Source organism: Poecilia mexicana, unplaced genomic scaffold, assembly GCF_051168715.1.
Source record: "Poecilia mexicana isolate PSO_F unplaced genomic scaffold, ASM5116871v1 scaffold_9, whole genome shotgun sequence".
NCBI lineage: Eukaryota > Metazoa > Chordata > Actinopteri > Cyprinodontiformes > Poeciliidae > Poecilia > Poecilia mexicana.
In genome coordinates, this window is record NW_028263378.1 from 24,752,288 (window position 1) to 24,778,528 (window position 26,241).

Sequence of the window (26,241 nt, forward strand, 5' to 3'; positions counted from 1 at the left end):
GTCATGCCAGATCTGTAGCACAGAATGTCCTAATCTGTCAGCTGTCCCTCTTCCACTTCACAAGTGTGAGGAAAACATTAAAATGGTGATTTAATGAACCCCCGGGCGGCATGTGAGCAACTTTCTTAATTAAAATTGAAAATGGAGCGGTATACTCGGAGGGAATTCTGAATGAGTTGAGAAGTGGTGGAGGTCTTGGCACATATGGTTTATATTGTAAGCAAAAAAGAAATGCATTGTGGTCTCCAGGCAGATGTGTTTTCACACAGTGAATGTATTGTCCTGTGGGACCTTCTTGTTGTTCATTTACTTCCTTGCACTTTGTAATAGCAAATGTTTTGGGAAACACTAAGACACATATGTTGATGAACTGCGTAAACGATTTCAATCGCAGATGTTTCATCGACAAGAAAAACATGTTGACTGAGCTCAGTAAGGAGTGTGTACTAATATTTTCGCCTAAGCATTTTGCCAAAAAAAAAAAAAATCCAGTCTATTATGAAAATGTTCAGTTTTTAATGTTCAGCTTTAGCTCTGTGCCTATTAAAATGGACGCCACACAGAGAAAAGGACTGCTGATAACTTTTTGAAAGTAACCACAGTAATGGTTTTTGATGAAATCAAGTTTTGTAAAGATGGATGGAGAACCTGCGACCAGCAGCTGACATCACATAGACCAGCCTTTTTGTAATAAGTATCACCTGAGTAAATCTTGGTTTTTAAGCAACAGCATCTTTATAAAATGACTTTGTAAGATAAAAGGACAAAAGCGCTTTTTCAGATCGTTGTGTTATGATATACATTTTTGAAGGGTGAAGTTGTTTCATGCATTATATTTTAACCTAAGGGCAAAAATTTACAAAAATCAAGTTTGAGAAATGATTAGAACGGTTCCCAAAACTCTGGAAAGTCTGAGGTTTTTCCACTTCTAAATCTAATTTAGAAGTGGAAATCTTTTCTGATACTTTGAATCTGAATTAATCAGTCGCACATTGCTGTAAGACTTCCTTTAAACCCCTCACTTCAGAAATTAGCTGTTCTGTGTTGAAAATTAGATCAACATTTTCCCAAAAAAGTATTTTTATCTATGAGAGCATTCACTGAATGCTGTTTAATTGTAATCTTTCAGTAAATATATATATTTGTTTCCCTTTTCAGGCCCATATTGGACACACGTTCTGTTCACCTGGACCAAGAAGGACGGTCTAAAGGTTTTCATCAATGGGACTCTGTGTGGCAGTGATCCCTCCGGCTCTACCTCAGAGAGCTCTGCAGACTTCGGTTCTGATGTTTTCCTCAAAACCGAGAACAACAGGGCACATCGTCATTATGTAACGCGGGCTTTCGATGAATTTGCCATCTGGAAAAGGGCCCTTTCTCCCCATCAGATCAAACTCTATTACAGAGCAGCTGTAGGTAGGACAACGTGCTCTCTTGGAAAGTATTTCCTGTCTTTCTAGCACATGCAGTCTTTGTCTATTAAATTGTTTCCTCCCTTTTGACTCTGAGCAAACAGGGGTTAACGTTAAATTACCTTCTGTCTTTGTGCCGAATCTCGTCAGTGACGGAAAACAACAACAATATAAACTGTGCACAAACACACGCCCCTCGGCTCGCACACAATTTTAAGTCCGCAGCTGAAATAGTTCTGCCTTTTAAGTATCTAACCAAGTGTAGAGGCATGTTGAGTCGCAGAAGGCAGATCGTTTTAATTTAATGTGACAAGCTACAACATGCAAGGAGCTAACCTCCACACTCCTGAATGTTTCTGTTCTGTTTACCTCCTCCGGTCAGCCGAGGGCCATAAATGGAGATGGAGGCGATTTTTAAAAATAACAACTTTCTATCGAGTGTTAATCCAAATTAGAAAATCCTAGCGCCGCCTTAGAAATTCTCAGCGCAATACGATATGCGCGTTAAGCTGAATCTAATTCATTTGTGTTTCACATTAATTCCTCAGGGTGATTGGTAGCTGCATATGCGAAGTGTTACTGCCGTGCTGTGATGCACGAAGCATTTCAAAAATGCTCTGAGCTTTCTCCTCTTCTCTGATAATATTTCCATAAGTGATATAATTCACAGGTCATTTCTGGACACCGAATAGCCTGGCTGCTCTTGCTAACAATATCTATCTTTAGCTCTTAGTGACTCGCCTACTTTTTCTTTCAATCAAAGAAGAGCAGAAATGATTCAGACTCACATCCCTAAAGCGCACCCAAACATGGTCATCTTATAGTAGCTTGTAAGAGCTGGCTTCATTAAACAAGTGTAAAGACTTTTAAAGAAATTATCTAAATCCTGTGCAGTCTGTGTAGTGGCAACATGTGTGTTTTGATCATTCATGTCTAATAGAGGTTGCAAATCTCTGGATCTGGCGTTTGTTCTTTTATGACTGCCGAGTGGAATCAAAATGTAAGCTTTATGCTGACAAAATCCAGAACTACAGCCAGATCTGGCTATGCTCCCAAAGCACCAAAAAGAACAAAATATCAAAAGAAAAAAGGAACAAATACAAAAAAAGACAACCAGATATGCAGGTCAACAGTCTGGTGAGTATTCTGTACTTCAAAAGAGGCTTTTTCTTTTTCTTTTTAGGTCAGGATGAGGTTTCTGCTACAACGCATGGAAATGCTTTGGATGTCTCTACTACTGCAGCAACAAGTGTAAGTGTCTTGGAAGTGTTTCTACCCCTTTCCCAATTCTTACCCCAATTAATACCAACACATTGCCACACTGAAAAATTCTACATTTAATTCAAGTGGGGAAAAAGGCCATGTTAATAATTATTAGTGCTCACAAAACCACAGTGACAGAGTTATTGGTACTCCTGCTGTCAGTACTTTACCTTATTTTTCCAGTGCGATGACGCTTAGTCGTTTAACAACATTTGACTCTTCCTCTTTGAACAGTCTTTACATCATCCAGATTCCTGGTGCTGCGCTTTTCCTTAATTGAACCCAGGTTTTCTATATGTCAGGGCAGTGGGAGGTCCAGAAGGTAGATTTTGTGCTTGGTGAACCATTTCTGTACTGATTTGGCCCATGTATTTTGGAGCATTGTTCTATTAATAGTACCTATGACCATTTTTTCACGTTTACTAGTTGAATCCAGCAGTTCTTTATTTAAAACATCCTTGAAAGCAGTTTAGGGTGGTTTGTGATCTAATCAGGTTTTCATGGCATTTGGAGGGGAAAGTCCTCCACTATTCTTGAGCAAGTTGCCGTCTTGCACATATTCATGTTACTTGGTTTGGTTATTGCCGGAAAGCTCAGTGTACATTTTATCTGAACAAAGCACGCTGCGAGTTGAGGTCCCAGTGGAGTTTGTGTTTGTGATCGTAGTACAGATAAGGCTTTTCCTGCAATCACTCCCAAGCAGCCGGTTGGCTTGTAGATGAACCTTTGGTGACCCCCCAAGATGACACACTTTGTTGCAGGTCTCTAAAGCTTTGGAGGGTTATTTACCCCCATTGTCATCCTGCTTACTGTGCATGGTGGCAAGGTAAATACGTGTCCAGCCTTGAAGCTTAGGGGCCTGTGTGTTAAGGTGTGTTTAAACTCCATGGAAACAGAAAATGATCCGTTGCTAATTAAACATACAATCCAAGATAGTCAGGAAATTTGTGTTTGGTTGAGTCATTTGTTTTAACAAGGCTTTTTACAGATAAAATTCGATCCGATAAAAAAGCCAGTTCATTTGCCTTCAAAAGGAGCCGCAGTTGTAAGAAAGATGCGTTTGTGAGTTGAGCACCAACGATAAGATTGGTTCAGCCCTACCAATGCTGAACAGCCTATTCTGCTACAAACGAAGATTGACTGATTGACTGATTTCACTAACTTGACAAACAGGGGGCATCAGTAGGAGAACAACAAGCTGGCACCTCCTCCTCATGCTTACCACCATTTGGTCAGACACTGCTGTGGGACACTGCCCATTCTTTAGCTGGCATTTGTTGCAAGTCAGTCAGACAAAACGCTTCTGCTGATCACTTTGACACAAATAGAACGGGAAAGCTTCTCTGGGTTGACATCTTGAATAACAAAGTTTGCCTCTGGTTGCATGATCTAAGCTTTGGCCGAGAGGATTTGACACATTTTTCATTTTAGAATTTATTTTATGTTTCCACACATCTGTACCAAATGCCAGTAAACTCGCCTGACAACTTTTTTATGTTGTTTATTTCTGCTGTTGGCCAAGTATTTAGATCAATTGCAAGTACAAATCATAGAGGCATTATTAAATGTCTTTTTAGGTATCTTTTTTTCAATGTTTAATATCACTGTCCTTTTCAGGGCCAGCAGCAATTATAAAATTTGACAAATTATGACCTCTAATCAAACCAAAGCGGCTCTGAATGACCTCCAGCTGGTGGAAAATATTTATTTTGGTCCAACAACCACATTGCCTTGCATTAGACTATGAGCAGATTGTGAAAAATCACTCTTTAGTCATCGGTTGTCATCATCAGTTTGAAACAACCAAAAATTGCAGAAATACAGTAAAGCCTTAATACAGCTTAACATCAACATTTTCTGAGTTTTAAAAGGAAATGCAGCAGCTACAGAGAAAAAGGTATGGGTGTGGGGGGGTCACCAAAATACACACAAGAGTGGGAAATGGGGGTCTTTTGCTTCAAAATGCACAAACAATTCATTACTCACCGAGGCACTGTTTTCGTTTTGTCAACAGATAAAAAGAAAGATATTGAGAACACATGTGAAGAGTCCTGTTTATGACAGGTTTGGGGGTAGAAAGCGTACTCAGAAACTCAAAACAGGGCAAAAATGGCTGCGTCTCGTCACATGAGAGTAGCTTCTTCTAACGCACTGTATAGAGAAACGGCGATACATTTACTCAGAGTATTCCCCTGAAATCAATCACTTCACGTTCTGTGTATGTTGGAACTCCGTGTTCATTCATAAACTTCCCTCCAAATGATTTTTGCGCCGTCTCCCCAGAGAGCTTTTGAAACGAGCCCTCCTGTGATCAGCGGTCACCAGGAGGTGGTCCAGAGCTCCCAGGGGCCGAGCACCAAGCCCGTGCTGGACTTCCTCAGCGCGCTGCCCAACAGGACAATTCCTCACTACGCTGCCGACAACCTCACACAGGTCCTGGGACACAGCACGGAAGAAAAAACTTATCACTACGCTTTCAAAACAAGATCACACAGTGGCCACCCATGTGCAGATGACGATGTCCTCTCTCTTCTCTTCCAGGCTTTTCTCAAAAGTGTGGAAGAAGTTCTGACTTCTCCAGGATTGCCAGAGGTAAGTAAGGCCACTCCGTTGTTGTGTAAGGTCCAAACACGACAAAATGTAGCAGAAGCAATCTGACCGCTGCTTGGAGCTGAGACACGAAAGCGGGCCATTGACTCAGAGTTTTTAATGCTGCATATTTTTGGCATGAGAGGCACTCGAAACTCTTGACAGTAAAAGACATTAAGACTGCTTTCGCTTAAACAGAGTGCCTTAAAGGAGGTTATTTCACAGAAACAAAAACAAAGGTGTTACTAACACATTTAAAGGACATACGATGGTTCCTTTGATCAACAATTATCCTGGTCAAATCTCACTGCTCTGATATTCGAGAAATTCAAGTGAGAATCTGTGGAAAGATATTAGCAAACCACATCGGCTGTGCTAAAGTTACTTAGATTAGTCTCTACACTCAGAAAAGAGAATAATTGGTCCAATTTAAATAAATCGCTTCAGTTTGTGACAAGTAATTCAATTAAGTCCATCCAGACTAGTTTATCATGTTTATTAAACTTTCAAGTTGACCCAATTTAATAAATAAACTTAATTGAACTAATTGTAATCACTTGAAGCAATTTATTGAAGTTGGAGCTATATTCCCTTTTTTTTCTTAATGTAAATATGCAAAGCTGACATATATACTAAAAACTTGCAGCAGGTGGGAACCCAGTTTTTATTTGTTGGAAATTTTCAGAATCATGTACCATTTTCCTTTAACTTCATATTTATCAAATGCTATCACTTTCTGATAAAGTTACTTAGATTAGTCTCTACACTCAGAAAAGAGAATACCGATTGCCTCTTAAATTAATTATTTGCATGTTAGACTCAAACAAGATTGCCTTCCTGTACAGCTGACATGTCTGTAATGCGAACTACAAAATACAAATTCAACCTAATTTATAGAAGAAACGCACATAAATCTGATAAACTGAAGCAACACATTGAAAGGCAGCAAAATGTGACCTTTTCCTGTGATAATCATTGGTCAGCAGGCCGACCCGGTGGTCAGCAGCTTGATTGAGACAGTGGACATCGTGATGGGACACATGGTGACCAAGCTGGAGTTCAGCTCTGGCTCTCCCTTTTCCCTGGGCGGAACGTCTTTGGTTGCAGGTCAGAAAGATGTCGGCTCTCCCTCTGCTGTATGGACCAACTTTCACTCCCCAAACCTCTTCACAAATCACATTGGTTTTATTTGTTTGCTCCTGGGTTTATTATTCTTTTCTCTTTTTTTTTTCTAAACTCTGATCCTTGCATCTCCCCCACAGATTACTCCCTGATGAAGCTGCCACAGAACTTCAATCTGCCACATTACCGCTTTCCCACACAGGGGAAGAATTACATCTCAGTGCCTGGGGAGGCATTTGCAATACACAGTAAGTGTAAATAATTCAACATGCTCATGTTTTAATGTCATTTTTATTTTTTTCAATTGGCAGGGTAGACTCTACCATTTGAAACGGACCACTAAACATCAAATGTGCAATCCAGAAATATCAATCTAGGAAGTTCTTGTTACAATAAGCTGAGATGTAAGACTACTAGCTGCATGCGGTCTAAGACGGGATCGGGGTGAAAGCTTTTGTTAGGATTCATAATGCCCTGCAGAAACCCACCTATGATTTTACTGTAGGTAGTTACCCTTTCATTTAAAACAGAACAAATAAAAGTTGTTCCTCTTATTTTTTTTCCACTTCACTTCGTCATTAAAAAAAGAACGGGCCCTGCAGTGGACTGAGGGAGAGGAGTAATTACACTGGGCATTAAAGCGTTGTTTGTTCGACTTTGCATTCAGGTCATATTCCCCCGGCTCCATCTGTGTTCCTCCATGCCGTGTTCTGGCACGCAAACACAAAAAATAAACAGCTTAAATAATTCATTTACAAACTTGTATTGAAGAGGAATGAGCGTTATGGCCTGACACACGAGAGCCGGGGCCAAATTAAGTCATAGGCCTGAATACCTGGCAGCGTAAAATGCTCAAAGGGCAACTTTTATATCCTAATAGAGCACGGAGAATGCAATGCATTGGAGTTGTCCAGACGGTGTTTTCTTTGTTCATTCTTTGCTTTTGGAGAACCGAACAAGGAAACCGACCAAGACGTGGTCCTCTGTGAAACTTGCTGGGAGGCATTCGGTTGGAATAATATTCCTATGAACTTTTCACGCACATTTGCTTGACACACTCGAGCCCTTGTTGTCATTCTCAGCGGGCTTCAACCTTTGAACAGAGGAACAGGGTCATTAGGAATTTCCTCCGATTTCACTTTTTATGAAGTCGCATGGAGGTGGGAACGAGCTGAAGGAAAGGTCAGGGGAGGGGCACCGGACCTCCTGGTCTGCCACTGAAGTTGTGAAAATATTTCATAAGTATTCACCGAAACCATGTGGCGTTCTCCCTTTCACCCTTGTGAGACTATACTCCTCTCCCATTAGCCGGCTGGTGCCGGCGTGCGGTGGCATTGTGCCGTTAATTAACTTCCCTTCTTTGTGAGCATTTTAGCGTTCCTGTCGTACATTCCCGTTCCTCCTCTCACTCCGCCTCCGTGTGTCCACTTCTTGTCTTCAGCTCAGACCACCATTGTTGGCCTCTTCTACCACAACATGCACAAGTACTACAAAGAAATCAGCCCGGTCAAGACGAGGTAAGAGGAAGGGGTGACCTTTTGTGCTCCAGTTTGCGGGAATTGTTTTTTTTAAGTTCAAGCCGTTTGAAAGAAAACTGAACCAAGCCCCTCTCTTTGTGCTAACCGTGTGGGAAATCGTGTCCAAGGGCCTCAAACTTCCTGAACCTCAGAGCAGCTGAAGCCTGGAGCCAGGAGCTTATCTGTGCTTTCTGCCTATCTCTCATCTCACCACTCAGCTTCCACTGACTGATACACCCTGCTATTAACACGCCATATCGGAACCCACCACCCACGCACCCACCACCCACTCACTCACCCACCCACTCACTCAGTCATTGTCACATCACTGGATCGTCTCGAGACATGTACTGTTGCAGTTATAACCCACATGGTGAACATAAACACAGCAATCTGGCGACTTTAGTCTTCAGCAAAACCAACGTGACAGTGACTTGCAGAAGTATTTATAAGCCACTAACGTTTTGAGATTTTGGGGGCAGATTTACTGTTGTCAGTTTGATCGTTTTAATTGTGAAGCGGAAAAAAGCACACGCGATTACCTTTTTTTTTTTTTTTTTTTTTTTTAAACAAACCTCTTTGCAAAATCTTGTACCCAACTAACTTAAGAAAAGGGTTGGAGTCTTGCACGCACATCACCATGAACATACCACCTCCGTGGCAGCATTACGGTATCAGGATGTTTTTTCTTCAGCAGTACCGTTGGTCAGAGTTGTTTGGGAAAATGAACGGTGCTAAAATACAGGACAAAGGTGGAAGAAGTTGAGGTTATAGGAGACTTTGCAGAGACTCACCTTCCAGCAGGAGAGCGACCCGGAGCGTACAGCCGGAGCTGTGCCTGAATGGCTAAGATTGGTGCACATGAAAAATTACCGAGTGGCCAAAGTATAAGTCAAAGTATAGACCCAAACTGTGGTAATACTTAAAAATGTATGCTCTCCATTCAGGTCAACTGAGTTTGATCTATTTTGGCAGGAAGATTGGGCAAAACCTTCAGTCTCTAGCTACGCAAGCTGCTGTGCAAAAATACTGATAGAGCTAATGGAGTTTATACAGTTTTCGGATTTTTAATAGTAAAATTTTTTAAAATCATGTATATATTTTTCATAACACTTAACTAGTTATAGCCACCCCCCCAAAAAAAATCTCAATAAAATACAAATGATTTATAGCTGTAAAAAAATGTAAAAAAAAAAAAAAGTCTAAAGGGTCTGAACACTCACCAGATAGCAGCAAATTTCCAGATGTTTGTGACCTCTGGGACTTTTATGTGGATGAAAATATTCCCTTCTATCTTGATGCTTGTATGATCATAATGTCACATATCAGATGATGCTGGAAAAACTGGAGGCTGTCAGTTTAATTCATTAAAAAGACCGATGGCCAAAATCCCATCTCAATGCTACTGCTCTGTTTCTCCGGCCTTGTGTGTGACACTCATGTGTCAGTAAGCAACTTTTAGTATGCTAGTTTAAAATGGAAAATGCTCTTCAGTGTTGAGCTATCAATCTTGAAATGTATCCTTATTTCTACTGGATTGTTTTTTTTTTTTTGTTCTTCTTCTCCAGGATTACCGAAGCAGCTGACTACAAGGATCACAAGATCCACATAGCAAGCTCCCTGATTTCTCTGAAAGTGGAGCCTTTACCGCCACTGTTGGTCAACCATTCTGGAGCGCCGCTCATCAAAATTGTCCTCACCCACGTTCTGGTAAGAATAACCCAGTTAAGTTCCCAGACTCTTCTTGTTCGACTCCCACTCAGTCACACTTTCTCCAAACGAGCAATGCTGTCGGTCAAGAGACACACCTTATCAGACGCTTCATAGTTTGCTTATTGCAACAGCAGTTGGATGCTCTCACATGAAATCTATCAGCTCTATTTCTGGCGCTCTCTTATGTAAGAAGATGAGTGTCCACAACTGGATGAGGCTCATGGAAGCAGGACCCTATTTTGGTTTTTCTCAGCCTGCTTGAATTTATTTATTTTTTTCCCCCTCGCAGCGCATGTGGCGTCCAGAAAGCAAACTGATTATAGATATTTTCAATTGCAAGCTTGGGGCGCTTTGAAGCAACAATGCCTCTCTTTTATGAATAACATATTTTTTTCAGGTCCTTTGCAAAGGAAGTCATGCCAGTTTAGCATAGCAAATGTTATTGAAACACATGATTTCTATATTTAAAAAAAAAAAAGTGTGTTGTATTAACTTTGTTTCCCGTGGTGGCATGCTGTTTTTTTTTTTTTTGGTTTTAGAAATTTTCAGGCCATGCTTTTTGCCCTAATGATGTGCACTCATAAGCGTAGGCCAGTCAAACGATGATACTGATAAAGAAGTTATCAAACCCAGCTGGGCAAAGCCCTCACCGTTGTGATGTTGTAACTCATTTAAAAGTCCCACAAGAATTACTCAGTTTCTATTGAAGTACATTACCAATACCCTCCTTCCTCTCTCATAAAAGCGGGAAAGAAGCTCATGCTGTGTCATAAAACCGTACTAATGTTGCTTTGTTTGCCTTCCCCCTTGCCCCCCTCTTGGTGAAATAAATATTGATGCTGTAATTATTTGGCCTGGCTCCTGTTCCAGTGATTCCTCTGTTTGTTTTAGCAGACACCACAGGGGTGTGAGCGACGCTCACCAGTTCAGCTGTCATTCCAGTTAAGGCGTTTCCATTTTCGTTGGACTACCTCTGTTGTGGATATAAATCTGCTTTGTTGAATTTCTCTCGCGCTGATTGAAACGTTCGGTGCCAGCTCATTCCGGCCTGATCTTATAGCTGAGATCACTCGTCCAAGTGGAGACGTTCTAGAGGTTCTGTCGTGATTACGCGTGCAACCCTTGTGGCCAGGATTATGTCCAAAAAAATGAGCTAGTATGCTATAACTGGTTTGCTGCTCATAGCTGTGGTCAGACTTGGTCAAAGAGAGACTATTTTTGGAGCTTTTATGTTTTCTGGCTGCTACAGGATGCTTATCACCTTCCTCGCTTGGAGGCTGGGAGGAATCTTAGACAGTACAGTCACACCAGTTTCCAAGGAAGGTTTGAATGTTTGACTCATCCAGCAAAAAATTTAAATACATAATTTTTCAGTCTGTTCTTTTGATCTTTTTACAGACACGGTCATTACGGCTTTGTCTACTTGGATCTTTTTTTCAGGTTTTCTGGGCAGAAAACGTCAAAGAAACCGACAACACTGAGTGATTTTTATAGCCGTTTACATGAAGACCTGCAACAGTGATAATAGATACTCTTATAGGAATATTGGGAAAATCTAAGAAACTAATTTGGAACATCTTCTGCTGTGAAGTATTTAAAATACTTATACTTTACTATTATGACCGATATACTTACATCAAATCAATCGATTACCCTAAAGGATTTGGTATGTTTTCCTGATAGGAGCAGTTTTAAAAAAATACCTTGTTTCTGCTGCAGCTTTGAAAGAGATAGTGGGAACAGTGCGGTACTTCAGCTCCTCTCACCATTTTTTGCAGGATCGCCTTGTCTGCCATATCACATGAGATGTAAACAGACTTTACACCACAGTCCCACTTCAGCTGCTTTTCTCACATGGAAAAGTTTCAAATCACCAAAAAAAGCACACACAAAAATAACAAAGATGATTAGAGTCAATTAATAACATAACATCATTCATTATCTCTGGATTCTAATATCTGGTTTTGCCGCTGCTGGTAGCAATATCTGCCATCAGCCATTTGTGTAAACTGGCAATGAGTCAATGACCTTTTTGTTTTAAAGATTTTTTTTTTGTCACGTTATGGGGGTGTTGAGCATGTGGCCATGCCACAGATTCCTGATTGGGTTCAGTTTGAACTTTGGCTAGACCATTCCAAAACATTCAATTGGCTGTTTTTAACCACTTGTTGATGGACATGCTAGTGTGCTTCAGATCGCCGTCAGTCCAAGTGTAGGCCTAAGATCACAAACTGGTGACCGGACTTCGTCCTTCAGAATATGCTGGCAGAGAGCAGAATCCATTGTTCTCCTTATTATGGGAAGTCGTCTGGATCCCGAAGCAACAAACCATCCCCAGATCACCATACTACCCACTCCGTGTTTGAGTGTTGCTCTTTTTTTTCTGAAATGTTTCACAAAATGTCCTCTTTTTTTATTAGTCAGTCTAAAAATTATTTTCTCAAAGGTCTTTGAGATTTTTGATTTTTTTTTTTTTTTTTTTTTGTCAAATTGAAGCCTGGTTGGCTTTTGTGTTCATTTTGATCAGCAGTGGTCTTCGCCTTGAAATTCCCCAATGGATGCCGTTTTTTTGTCCAAGTTTATTTTTGTAATCCATGAATCATAGACATTAGTTTTAACTGAGATAAGTGATATTTGCCCTGCTTTAGATGTTCTGTGTTTCTTTTTGTGATCTCCTGGATGAGTCACCGGTGCAGTGTTTGAGTAATCTTGTTTGGTTAGCCACTCTTGGTTAGGTTCATCACCTTTTCGTGTTTTGTGGATAATGAGTGTCTGCGTCGTTTTGTTACTGTCCCCATAGGGAACATTTTCTGCCACCAGATGAAAAACATACACAAATGCAGACGCAGATATGGCTCTCATTAATGCTTTGCTGGAGTCCCAAAAGCCTCAGAAATGGTGTTGCAACCCATTCCAGACTTATAGATGGCAGTGACTTTGTTTTTCATGTTTTTGAATTTATTTAGATTGATGCGTGATGTTTTCCTTTTGGAGATCTTTAGACACGTACTGCTTCTGTGACTGCAGTTCATGATTTAACGGGTGTTGATTGTCAGAAACAAACAAATAGGACAAAACAAGAACGGTAGAAATTTGTAGGAGAACAAACACTTTTCACAGCACTGTAAATTGTACACTCACTGCACCCAATCGTCCTCTGTATCCAGAAATGTACACTGGAGCTGTGTGACACAGTGGACTGCCATTTATCTCTGAACTCTGTGCAAAAATACATCCGACTTCTTAGAGCATGAGCTCATCTTGTATAAATAGTTGTACAGTGGACACATGCTCTTTGGTTGGATCACCCTACAATTCAGTTTTCTTTAAGTAAACACAATCGGTCTTCATCAAATGAAGGATGAAGTTGCAAAACCTGTCAGCAGAGATGATACTGGGCTGCATCGGTATCCACGGCCCTCGCTGACCTGTAAAGGTTTTCCTCAGACATATGTTGGAATTTAAAAGAGAGAGTTTCTGTCATCAAGATGATAGCTTCTCCTGGGAGCCTGGAGGGGTTTTTTTTTCCATTAGGACAACTCCATATTTCAACTGTAAGACTTATAAGAGCATAACTTCAAAGATCGATGTGCTGCAGTCCAGATCTAAAAACTGTATGCCGACCATGAAACTGAAAGGTTAAACAGTGACAGAATTGCCCGGCAGAAACGTTACCTTGCAAAGAGGATGCATGTGTCCAGATCTACACCAGTAAGATCCTGTTTTTAAACTAAAATATAAAAATAAAATGTGCATTTAGGAGTAAAAGCAATGTAATATGATAAAAATGTATTTCTCACAAGTATAATTGTGTTTCTGCCCCACTCTGGATAATGTGCCTCCAAACACTTGAATATAACACATAAAATATGCTTTTCTACTGAAGATTGAGTCTTTATGGTCTGCAATATCTAGCTTAACTTCAAATTTGTCCTGCCATGACACAGTTTCCCCGGCTAAGTTTTGTATTTTAGCCAACGTGCTTCTGCGGAGGAGTACTCAGCAAGTCTATTTAAACATTGTGGCAGTCTGAAGCAGAAATGTGCAAACTCCCTTATTAGTCTTTCCATGCTGCCATAGCTACAGGTCTTGTGTGCCGTCTGCAGTATAAACAGTCCAGATCTCTCTGTCTTTTATCTGACACTTGCTTTGATAGAAGGAAAAAAAAAAAAAAAACCCAGAAACTAGATTGATGGGATCGGCAACCTGTAAATAACTTTGCGTCATGGCAGGTGCTCTGTCAAGCTAAGGTCAAAGCCATGTGGTTGACGTTGGATCGACCCCGCTCACTTTGATTAATGCCCTTTTGATTCAAGGAGCAGCTCAGCGGAGCAAATCGGCAGCCGACTCGGTCGGAATTAAGTTACCGTTGCCTCTAATATGGCGCGGAGCAGATTCGACACACTGACAAGGCGTTAGCAAGGCCGCTGGATTCCCACGTGCTTCTCTCACTGCATTAATCTGTGGAGTTGATTGGAGTCTGTCACCATCGCTGATTTATTCCTGCCGTCTGTGGTTGTGGTTCCGTTTGGGAAACCTTGAGCAGGGAACAGAATTAAGGATTGTGAGGCATTGGCGTCTGCGGGTAAACATTAATAGACTCGTACAGAGACACACAGCGCTGTTTGGCCCTCTTCCTCCATCCTTCTATCGCTGGTGTTGCGTAAACTAGCTGAAAGGCTTATCATACCACAGGGTACGGTGAAATGAAAGATGATTCGATCAACATATTTTGATAAGGGTAGTTACATTTTTGCTTTGTATCCTAACGGTTGCCTCACTGTGTCTTCAGTCAGCTCAGCCAGCACAATTCTGAACTTGAATCAAAAGATGCTTCAGCTAAGAGATGTGCACACTTATGCAACAGGGTTATTGCACCATTTTTTTTCTCCCTTCAAACTGATTTTTTTGATTGTTTTTCAGCTAATCTGTTCAGGATGTACAAAAACCTGGTGCAATAAAACATGTTTCAACAACACACAAAAAGAACTTTGTGTGCTGATGTCGCTCGCTTACCTGGAACTTCATGCTTAACTAATGATGACATTCAGAATATGACAAGGCTATAGCTCTTCCGTTTGCTCTGTCACTCGCTTTTAATCTATAATAAAAAGCTTTGTGAAAGAGATTTGGCAGGAGGTAACCATAAATGTAGCTTCAGAACAGGAAAATGCACGCTCTGTGCTCGTAAAAATGTCTGCTTCCTTGAAATCTAGAAGGTAAAACAACTGTTTGGTCACTAAAATAAGCGCAGAAAGATCGCTCAGCCTATCTGATACCCATGGCTAATTTTTGTACTCAAGCTGCTGGTATCAGCTCTCTCAGTCAAAATAATGCTCGCGCCTTTCTTTGTCAGTCTTTTTATAGCTTCCAGAACACGCCTAAACTTAAACCTTGTGGGCAAAATACTCTCCTCCGCCTCCCTCTCCCTCAGCCACCCACGCCCATCCATACACCAACACCCACAGAGAAACACAAGCCGTGTGAGCCAACACACTGATCAATCGCAGATGGAGCTCTGGTCATTGCCATTCCTCACTTGCCAGAAGTATTTAAAGACTTTCATTATAGTCCCTTTCTCAACACCCCCGGTATATATCATAACTCAAATGTCACAAATGCTGTCTCTGAAAAAATCTACAGCCTAAGACATTAGGTTTTCCGAGTGAGACGTAATTTACTACTATTATGATAATATTTGAAACGCGTCTTTGTCGAGCTCTGGTAAGTTTGTGGATGCAACATTTAATTTTCTTAAAAGGTCGGAGGAAAACGTCTCACGCTGTCATGATCCGTGTTTTCCGTGTATTTATATTAAGGGGTTTCTGTCCTGAGTCTCTGTTGTTCCGTCTTCCCCGTTGATTGCTTCCCAGGTGTGTCTCATTCCTTGATTACCCTCCCTGTGTATTTAGTCCCACCTGTTGTCTTTGTCTCTTGTCGGATCCTCGTCGTACATCATATCTCGTCTGCTCCTCGTCCGTTGTAGTTTTCAGTTCAGTGTCTCAGTAGAGCTGTTAGTCCTGAGTTTCTGATTATTTTGTCATCACAGTAGAACTGCTTAAGTCCTGCGTTGGCTCTGTTGCTCAGTCTATTGCTACCAGTGTTGGCTTTATTTTCCGCTCACTGTGCTGCCTACATGTTTTGACTATTCGAGCTGCTTCCTTCATTAAATTCATCATCATTATCATCTTCATCTGGGTCCCCACGTTCTATCTCACCACCACCAACCACGCCTCCTGACGCATGCAAAATAATATGGCTCTCCACACAGGACAGAATTACCCTGGGGACATCATTACCGCAAAAAAAAAAAAAAAAGATGCAATTTGTAATTTCCGCCCCAAACAAGTTTTCTTTTGCTTTCTCTCATGTCCAGTCAAAGAGACCTCAAGTATCTGTTTAATGGCTCTAAAGGTAGTCTGATCCATTTGTTCAAAGCTGCTTTAAAATTCAAAATAGGTACTTATGTAGTGGAGTCATCTATGAAATTCATTGTGGGAAGTAGGCTACTTCTGAACTTCTGTTTTTTTCCAGAATGACGTTCATCAGGGAAGTAGGTTATTTGTGGGGACAAACAGGATGAAGAATGAGGGACCATCATTAAAGATCGTCTCTGCTCTTATTGGACAACTTTAATACCAATTTGAGGAATTTATTAGCATCATTTCTTTGTTTAATGTCGCCACATTCAATATGCAAGCCAGTATGCAAATGTACGGCACATACGGAGCTTTTAAGCTGGAGATAATAAGGTATTTACCTTATTTACCCCACTTAAAGAAGTTAATTCCCTGTTACTGAACTTGATGCTGAAGGTCTTAAACTCCCAAAATTTTATTCCTGGGAAGGAGTCCAAAGTAAAAAAAAAAAAAAAGAAAGAAACATGTGGGAATTAAACACACAAACTGATGCATCCAGACCACCACTTATAACTTTTGTTTTATTTTTTTAGCTGTCTCTACAGCAATAGCTGTTTTCTTTTGTCTGAACACCCACCACCCACCCTGTATGAATTACTCCTGGACTTGTTTAATTGTCCCCAGTTTCCCTCGCACCGTGTGCGACTCGACACGTCTTCTTGTTTTCAGTGTCCACCACAGAGAGCGAGCAGAGCCCACAGCTGCATGTCTTTTCACACGTCCCCTGATGCCATGATCTCATTCGAGCGGCCGCAGTGTTTTTCTGGATGGATTCGGGTTGTTGCTCCGCTCTGCCGTGTGCGGACCGGCTTAAGGGCCACCGCTGCCGAAAGCTCTGTGCTCAGTCAGCCACGGAGCCGGGTGATGTTGGGGCGTAAGACGGCTCAGTGAGCGCCTTGTGTTTGAACTTGACACTTTTCTGTCCTCTCCAGATGTACTGCTATACGGTCTTTACTTGCCTTACTCAATTTAAGAACTGCAAAAACACAAAATCCTACCAGTGTCTTGGGTCTAATTTTTACGGCAAATATCTTCGTACACTTGAAATAAGACAAAATTAAGTTACAAGTAACTTTTGAGCATGAAATATGAGCTTGTTTTAAGTCAATATTGATTATAAAAACTACTTGTTCCACTGTCACATTATTTCATTTAGATCTAGTACTTTTTTCATAAATATTAAGGTACTATTCACTTAAGCAAGCTCTTACATCTTGCTGAAAAGTTATTCGTAAGTTAATTTTGTCTTTTGTCTTGTCAAGTGCACTAAGATATTTCCACTAGAAGACTATAAGTACTTTGAAAGATTTTCTATTTTGGCAGTGTACAGACTTTCTGTTATGAAACCCTGAGTGAATTAAAGTCTTCTCATTCGTGGGAATGTGTATGTCGAATGTTGCCTGAATTCAAATCTATACCAAACGGAATGAGCGGAAATTACAAATTGGCTCACTTTGCCCTGAAGTAGAGTTTGAAGTAAAAGGAAACAGTTTCTCCTTTTCACTTCACCCATCATGCTGTTGTATGTTTATTCAAGTTTTTTTTTTTTTTCCTCTTTTTAAACTTAGCAAAACCCAAGTCTTATTTCAGACCTCTCTGGTGTTAGATTATGTCTGTCTCCTCCTGTGGCTTGTTATAGTTGTGCCAGCGCTGCGTGGAAACAGAGAGAAAACTTTGTCATCAAACCAACAGATGTCCTTTTGAAGCAAAGAGCAGGATGGAAACTTGTGTTATTGTGTTCTTAATAGAGATATTGTTTACATTTATTGCTCAATAATGAATACCAGCAACTATGTTACGCTAAATCTGGGGCACTTTGCATGTGGTACAATGTATTTTGACTCCTTAACTTGAGTTCTGTTTAGCATTTGTCACATTTTAGTGCAAAAATGATCAAAATAAAAACAACCAAATTATGGAAACTATGTCTAGATAAGTTTTATAACGTTGTGGAAATGGCAGATAGAATTTATATCTATTTAGGTTCGGGATAAACTGTTTCAGAGTTGGAGATCTGCTCTGTCGCTCCAGAACCTCCGGACTCGGTGGGTCAGAAGACAGATTTCTGAGCTGAGCTGCTGGATGACGTGTTTTCTTTACTGATTTGCTTGTTGAATAATGGGACACATACCTGCAGTGGATGTCAAAGCAAAAAGCTTTGACAGGAGCAGATGTTTAACCAGGCGCCGTCAGTGCCTGTTGCTCCACCCGACTCAAAGAGATGACAGTGGCTCCGGCGGAGTTGCGTCATGGTTTACTGTATTTGGACCGCAGAGCAGCTGTTTCAGCTGGCAGCTGACGCTCGATTGTCTTTGCAGTCATTTGTTCCCCATTTAGGTCTTCGCCCGCTGGACTGAATTCGTAGCTGGTATTTTGATTGGTGACATAGTTTTAAGATTAAAGTCTCATCAAAGTGAAGCATTGTAGAAGGTTATCCCCCAAACTTTTAACTTTTTCAGGGTGGCGGGGTTTGCTTGCTTTTCTTTTAACATATCTACTTGTTGCCTGTAACTGTGACGTCTCTCAAAATAAACTGGATTTTATGGTAGCAAGAATAATTTGGAGTGCAGGAAATATAGTTGCTGTAGGACTTTTAAAGGGAATCTTGTTCTTCTGACTGCTTGGCATCTTTTCAACCACAAACTTGAGTAAACATTTTTGTGATTAACTAACATAACATAATGCATATTTGTGATAAAAGATTACATCAGTACTTTCTAGAATCACCACTCACTTCACTTACACTTAAAATCCTCTCCTCTCCGACATAATTGGAGCTTGGTAACATTATTATTATTATTATTTTCAAATCTTTTGCTGGATTTACATGTTGGCTTTGACTAGGCCATTCCAACATGGGACTACGCTCTGATCTGAACTCTGTTTGGGGTCAAAGGTGGTTCAAGTCTCTTAATAGGATTCCATCAGAGGTCACTTTGTTTTCAGCTGCACGCAGCCTCCCAACAGCTTCCCTGTCTCTAATCAAGAAACTATTTCATCTTCATCTGGTTTGTAAAAATCCTCCATCTTTTTTCTTTTCACTTAACAAATGGCATAGTGCTTTGTGTTGACCTACCAGATAAAGTCAAAATGAAATACCTTGAATTATGTGATTATAATGAGACAAAATGTGAAGAAGGGTTATTCATACACCTACGAGGCACAAGGCGCTCACGGGAGGCCTTTCGAGATCACAGTGGCTCTCGGTTAAATTGAAAATGAGATTTTTCCCCTGATTTTCACCCGCTGCTGTGGAAAATACAGGGTCGGTCAGTAAAAAAAAAAGCCCAGCCAGCCACTGAAGCTCAGTTTCACGGCCTGCCAAATACCACACCACAACACAGGAGCGGTGGAGATACTCTGACAATGATTTATCATCCTCTGTCCCTCAGATTGTTCTCCTTTATCAGCCTGTCACTCTGCTGTTGCCGGTTCTCGCTCTCTCTTTATCCTCCCTGTCCCGCTCCTCTTACGAGGCTCCGGTTGATTTCCTGGGCGGGTGTTTGTTGCCCTTCTGTTCTTAATAAAGAGCTGGAGCTCCAGCTACAGTCTCGACCGGTACATCCTGAGGCCGTAGGAGTCGAGCGCGTTATCTTAAATGGAGGCGATTTGAGCCCAGACGCTCAAAAGTGACAATCGGGTCGTTGAACTCCGCCCTGATTTCAACTGGAAAGGAAAGAGCAAGCCGGGTTTACCATGTGCACTTGTTAGAGAGGAAGCGTGTGATGGTCCGTTTGTTGACCGGCATGTCAGATGGTGGGCTTTACGTATTGTGGAGTGGCAATGATCTTTTTTGTATAATCGAAAGAAATGTCTTTGCTTTTGCTGCAAAGAGACATCAAAGGTTTTAGTAAGAGCAAACGCGACACCATGATGAAATACTTAGTCTTCCAGCTGCATTTTGTCTCTCCTTAATGTTTTTTTTTTTGCTTGTTCGTTTCTTTTTTTTTTACATATCGCAAATTCCTTGAAATTAGTCAGCCACTGGTGATTATGGGAAGGGGGTGACGGGGGTCCTGACGGCTCCAGAGCTGCATTAATGAGCTGAATGTCTACTGCGTTCTTCTCAAGTGTGACGACTAAAAGAGTCGCATGCGCAAAACCGACATAATTGGAGTGGCGGTTTGATTACAGAAGGGAGATCAAGGTATTGTGGTGCAGCAAGGCTCAGAGGCCGGGAACCAGGCGACCCAGCTTGTCAGCCACACTCTCAGTGTTTTCCAGTAGGAAACGGTGCAGATGCATGGTCCATCTCATGCAGATTTTTTTGGAAAGCCGGAGCGTTCGGAATAGGGAGACGTGTGCATTTTCGCTGTATGCACTTTTCCAGTCGGTGTAAGTGTTGTTTTCTTTCTCAGATTACAGATTGAGAAGGGTAGTGGTCTGAACCTGAAACCAGGGCCAAGCCCCAATTACCGCATTCCTGCACTGCAGCCATTAGCTCACTGTCCCAGGAGATTCTAAATCTCATAACAAGGAATGACATGGAAAAAGTGATTTAAAATCAAAAAAGATTCTTGAGGAACGGAGGAGAGATTTTTTATTTTTTTTATACACTGCTCAAGTGTTTGAATTTTTACATGGCACCTCTCCTCTTGCTGTAGTTCTACTCGAGCAGAGAAACTCTGCTTCTCATTTGGTTTTTGTATCAAAGGCAACATCCTGGATTATTTTTTGTAGTTTTTTTTAAGTAATTATCTTTAACTCTCCCCTTTGCACACTTGATATTTTGACATTTAAAATCTTTGTTTTTGTTTTTTCTTTGTTTGTTTTTCTGATTTTGAACACATAAAACGGCTCACTCCATTTCACCGTTCTCTTTCAGACAAAAGAACAGCAAGACCAAATGCTAAATCAGAGCAATAAAGTCTTCCTCTACTGCGCCTTTTTGGACTACAGGTGGGTCTGTGTCTGCTGTCCCGATGCTAAATCTCTCTCTTTTAGTCGTAGCACAAACCAGATCTCATCTCTCAAGTCCTTTTCTTTTTGTTTTATGTTGTCTGGTTCAGCCTGCAGGGCTAAAAAACTTATATGGAGAAGAAAAAAAACAAAAAAAAAAACACGCAGGTTTGGAAAAGGTCTATTTCCTTTTTACTTATCCGAACCGAAAATATCCAGTGATAAATGTGCTTCCGTTCCGGTTTTATATTAAGCAACGGTCCTCCGCGGAGACATTGCCTTCCAAAACCTGGATCCAAAAAGCTGTTTGGAGGGCATAACTCATTGTAAAATGAAGTCTGATTGAGTTGGATTCAAAGACTTCTTCCTCTCGCTCCCCTTTGCCCTGAAGCTCATGAAAAATGTGAATTATTAAATTATCCCGACAGAGTCAGCAAACAGAAGTGCGTGTGCCTCCCATGCAGGATTAGATTGAGTGAACGCTGCCAGCAGTGCTCAGATAAACTCGGCCTTGTCTGCTTATTTATCCATCAGTTTTTAATCTTCCTGCAGAATGCATTTGCTATGTAAATAATCCCTGCATTTTGTCTTTTGTCTTAGCACTAATGAGGGAGTGTGGTCCAATGAAGGCTGCGTTCGCTCAGATGGAAACGCGTCGTATTCTGTGTGCATGTGCAACCATCTTACCAATTTCGCCATCCTCATGCAAGTTGTGCACTTGGAGGTATCAATTTTTTTTTATTGACCTTTAAAGTTGTTTTTTTTTTAGCTATCCACACTTACATACTAATAATCAAGTACTTTCTGGCCTGAAAGTGTTGTTTTAATCAAAACATTTTAAACTGGTTTTGATCCGTAGAAGATTATGATGCTTTAGCGTCTCATTGTGCATTTGCAAAAACGTCAAAACTAAATAAGAATAGCAAACCCTCTATTTATTACAAGGAGCAATTTATTCAAATTCTGGTCCAGACGTGTTGACTGCAATTCATCAGCTAACACACGTGAATCAGGTTGAATTCTGGACTTTAACTTTACCTCCACATCAGCCTTTTCCATTTAACCTTCTGCAATTCTGCCTTAGATGTCGTTTGAATCTTATTGTCTTGTTTGTGACCACATTTCAGCCGTCAGATGGTTTCTAAAACCACAGCCACACCAACGAGTTCTGATTTGACTCAATTGCTACAAGACACCCCTGGTCTTGTGGTCGTAACACAAGCCCAACTCATTACCCTTCCAACACCGTGCTTGACATTTGATATTATTATTATTCTTATGGGCGCTGATGTGATGGTTTTGGTTTTTTGCCCAATCAGACATCTGTGCTTTGGTTATGTTTCCCCCTACCCCATAAACACACACACACACGCACACGCACACACACACACACACACACACACACACACACACACACACACTCTGCACCCGTTCTTCTCAAAAGTGGCTCAGATGGAACTTTGCAAACCTCAGTCTCACCGTGTGTTCTTGTGTGGCAGCTGTTACCGTCAAGTCTTACAAATCAATTCATTTTCCTGGAACTGCCAGGCTTTGTAATATGTTAGAACCTTTAGAGCCTGAGACGTAATCCATGCGTTGCAGTTTCTGTCGGAGCATTTGATAGAGAACACCTGCCCGCTGCTCAACCTCCGCATTCCAACAGAAACAGCAAGAATAACAATCATGTAAAAGATTTTTTTCACCTCGAGTCAAATGACTTTAATAACACGCTCATCTGAGCCTCAACTCTTTGTAGAAGCACGCCGCATGTGTTTTGCATGTGTTTTAGTGGCCGACAAGACTGAAACGGCACTGCTTTCCTGCAGTCCGAGAAGATGTTTTGAAGTAAACGCAGTCTTTTATTAAATTTTTCACTCCATACAGTATATCCATGAGCGTACAGATGGCATCATGCATGTGTCTTTCTGCGCAGTTTTGGAAAAACAAACAAACAAAAAAAAAAAAGCAGTTAGGAAGGGAAATGTTTGTTCTTAATCACCAGCTGTCCACTCTTATTCAACAGAACACCACATCCTCTGGATTCCTGAAAAAATAAGTCTGTTTTTAAGAATATAATTGGACTGGCCTTTGTGGTTTACTCACTGGTTTACCACACAGTAATCAGCCCCACAGGGAGACCCCGACTACACTTTATTGTCCACAATAGGCCACAGCGACTTGCGAAACATTAAATTTTTCAACATATTGTCATGTTACAACCGCAGACCACAGTGTATTTTATTGGGATTGTATGTAATTGATTAAGACAATAAAGTGGATAATTGTTAAAAAAAAAAAAAAAAATCTGCAATGTGAATCCGCTTCTTTTTTCTTGTTCTTTAGCATCCACAATAAGCTTTTTTTCTTGTTATTCTTCTTCTTCTTCTTCTTCTTCTTCTTAAAGAGGAAAGTGGATTTCTTATTGCAGCGAAGTGAGCCAGTTTTCTATTTAGGCAGCAGAAGTCTATTTGATGCTATACTTTCTTAGAGTAGGTCTCTAATTAGTGGGATGCTTCTTCCCTCAGCTGCAAGGCATCATCCCACGTTTCCTTTCGCCTGAAGCTTGAGAGTCCTCTGCTCTCATAATAACAAGGCACATGCGTAAACAGTTCATAGAGAATCAAAACCAAACTCTCAAAATAGCCTGAGCACCAAAACAGGATTAGAGCACTTAGCCCAAACTCTGTGTGTGTGTGTGTGTGTGTGTGTGTGTGTGTGTGTATGTGTATGTGTGTGTGTATATATATATCAAATCAATCAAATTTTATTTGTATAGCACATTTCAGCAGCAAGGCATTTCAAAGTGCTTTACATAATTAAAATAAAAACAGCATGTGAGAAAGAGTTTAAAAAAAACATCATTAAAACTCAGAGAAATAAAAAGCTGTCTCCAACCCTTTTGACTTTAGTCAAACGCCGTTTGACAAGGACTTTATATATAGATCATAGAGATTAAACCCATCTTCATGCAGATATCAGTCAGTTTTAGGAGCATTATTTCAAACTTTTTTGACTTCCTTTAAATGTAAGGTGTAGCAAACCTAATTGAAGCCCTTCCAATTAACTTTTATTTTTTGTGTGTGAGTGTAAGGGATGCACTCGTTAAGCTAATTTGCAAGTCTTGTCCGGTGCTGACAGTGATCTGTCTCTCTATACAGCTCACTCCTGGCCACAAGATGGCACTATCAACCATTGGGTATGTTGGCTGTTCAATATCCATCTTCTGCCTGGCCATCACTCTGGTTACATTTGCAGTGCTTTCGTGAGTATTATCAATAGTTACTGTGATCTAATTTTTTTTTTAGCATCTTTGTTTTTTTTGCGCTAATTTATTACATGACTATGAGCGTGTAACATTGACTTTTCTGCATCCGTGTCCATGTTGCAGATCTGTTAGTACCATCCGTAATGAGCGCTACCACATCCACGCCAACCTGTCTTTCGCCATCCTGGTGGCAGAGATCTTACTGCTCATCAGCGCTCGCTTTGAGCCAGGCACGGTCAGTGCATTCTGCAGCACCTCTAACTTTACACATGATGCTCCTGATGCCATATGTAGAGTTATGCAAATACCATTGTTTCTGCAATTTTCCCCCTTCAAAGTTCTATCTTTATATTTTCTAATTTATCAATTTTCAGGTAGTGTTAGGGTCAGCATATTTTGACATGACCGTACGAATGTTTTTTGTTGTTTTTTCTACAGTGTTTGATTTTTGGTGTCATGGTTTTTTTTTTATGTTCTGGAAAATGAAACACAAAAGAATCACGGAAAACAAAAATATGTGTTTTCCACACTCAGCTGTATTTTTCTGCCCTTGTTTAGACTTAAAAAGTTCAAAAAAGAAAAACCTTTTGAGAGTACTTAATGACTTATATATGAGGGATGATGATCAAAATATTAACAGAATCAATAAGTTGTGACGAACAGTGACGTTTTGCTGAGGTCCAGTTAAACTGCTGCTATGCAAAATATCTCGGTGTTACTTGGTAACGCTTTTCCTTTTATTGTCACAAACAGGTAAATCAGAGGAGGGTCTAGCTATTAACTTTCTGATTTTCTTCCACTTCGCAGCTGCCCTGTAAGGTCATGGCCGTCCTGCTTCACTTCTTCTTTCTGAGCGCGTTCGCCTGGATGCTGGTGGAGGGTCTGCATCTCTACAGCATGGTGGTGAAGGTGTTTGGCTCAGAAGGCAGCAAACACTTTTATTACTACGGCATTGGATGGGGTGGGTCTTTTGTTTTCCTTTGTTTGACTGACTTTAGTTCCCACGTCATTATATTTAACAATGTTTTATTTGTATGTAATGAAATAAATTACCATTATTCAGTCTATGATTTAACCTACTTTTAATAAAGATATTAGGTTCTTTAAATGAGCTGTAAATTTGCAATCAGACAGGGACATTTGTGCTATAAAGCTACACTCTTTGATTGGTGATTATGTGTAAATTATCGTTTTGTTTTGTTTTGTTTTGTTTTTATCATATTGGACCTCTTAGTATGACATAATCCTGTTTTATGTTTTCCTACTGGCCAAAGCAGTTTGTCCTTTTTTGTGACTAAATGAAAATTATAATTATGAGACTTGTCTGGCAGCTAGAAGTAAAGCTGTAATGGAAACAAAAGAAATATGTTCATTAAAAAAAAAAAAGGGAACTAAATCTGCTGTTGGCTGCAATTAAAATAAATCTTTTCTACTTTGTGTCTTAATACCTCCCTCATGGCTGGTTCCTTTTTTTGCACAAAAAGAATCCATTATTTTCTAGGAAAATTACCTAATTAAACCGTTGTAGACTCAGCGCTGACGGACACGTAGCAGCCCTACCGGGGTGAGGTTTTGTAGATTTAAGAGTACGTAAAGTGATTAAAGTCTTCCTGTGGAGTCAAAGCTACGAAGAAAGACAAACAGCACAAAGCAAAGTTAGGCATAAAGGCAGCAGGCTTTATGCCAGAGATGTGCAACCTGTGGCTCTTTTAATCTTCAACAATAACTCTTAACATTGGCTAAAAATGATAAAGGTTCAGTTTTCAAATATAGATATAAGGATGACTGCAGTTTTAGTGGTTTTTCAATGCTTAGTTGCATTGAATTTCCACAACAAAATGTACCATTACCACATCTATTTTTTGTTGTCATTACATTGGAAATGTCTACGTTTTTGTCACATAATGTCCCACAATTATCAACATTCTATAGAATAAAAAAAATTACATATCCTGTTTATAACCTCAAAATTTCTTTAGGAGACATATGTAAAAAAAATATATCTAAGTTGTCTCTTATTAAAAAGTCATGGAAAATTAGCA

The 26,241-nt window shown here is 40.4% G+C and overlaps 1 protein-coding gene across 3 annotated transcripts in view; it reads left to right on the forward strand.

Annotated features, from left to right (window-relative positions):
* Positions 1-26,241, forward strand: part of adgrd1 (adhesion G protein-coupled receptor D1) — a 36,370-nt gene that overhangs the window by 4,539 nt on the left and 5,590 nt on the right. For 2 of the 3 annotated variants that reach the window (XM_015010546.2, XM_088009036.1), the window contains 13 exons: positions 1,159-1,416; positions 2,596-2,663; positions 4,959-5,108; positions 5,217-5,267; positions 6,248-6,371; positions 6,527-6,634; positions 7,828-7,903; positions 9,472-9,613; positions 20,861-20,934; positions 21,535-21,658; positions 24,093-24,196; positions 24,323-24,434; positions 25,007-25,160. In XM_015010546.2, the coding sequence (XP_014866032.2) occupies positions 1,159-1,416; positions 2,596-2,663; positions 4,959-5,108; positions 5,217-5,267; positions 6,248-6,371; positions 6,527-6,634; positions 7,828-7,903; positions 9,472-9,613; positions 20,861-20,934; positions 21,535-21,658; positions 24,093-24,196; positions 24,323-24,434; positions 25,007-25,160 (1,545 nt within the window). The remainder of the gene's footprint in view (positions 1-1,158; positions 1,417-2,595; positions 2,664-4,958; positions 5,109-5,216; positions 5,268-6,247; positions 6,372-6,526; positions 6,635-7,827; positions 7,904-9,471; positions 9,614-20,860; positions 20,935-21,534; positions 21,659-24,092; positions 24,197-24,322; positions 24,435-25,006; positions 25,161-26,241) is intronic. The other variant, XM_088009035.1, reaches the window with a different exon arrangement.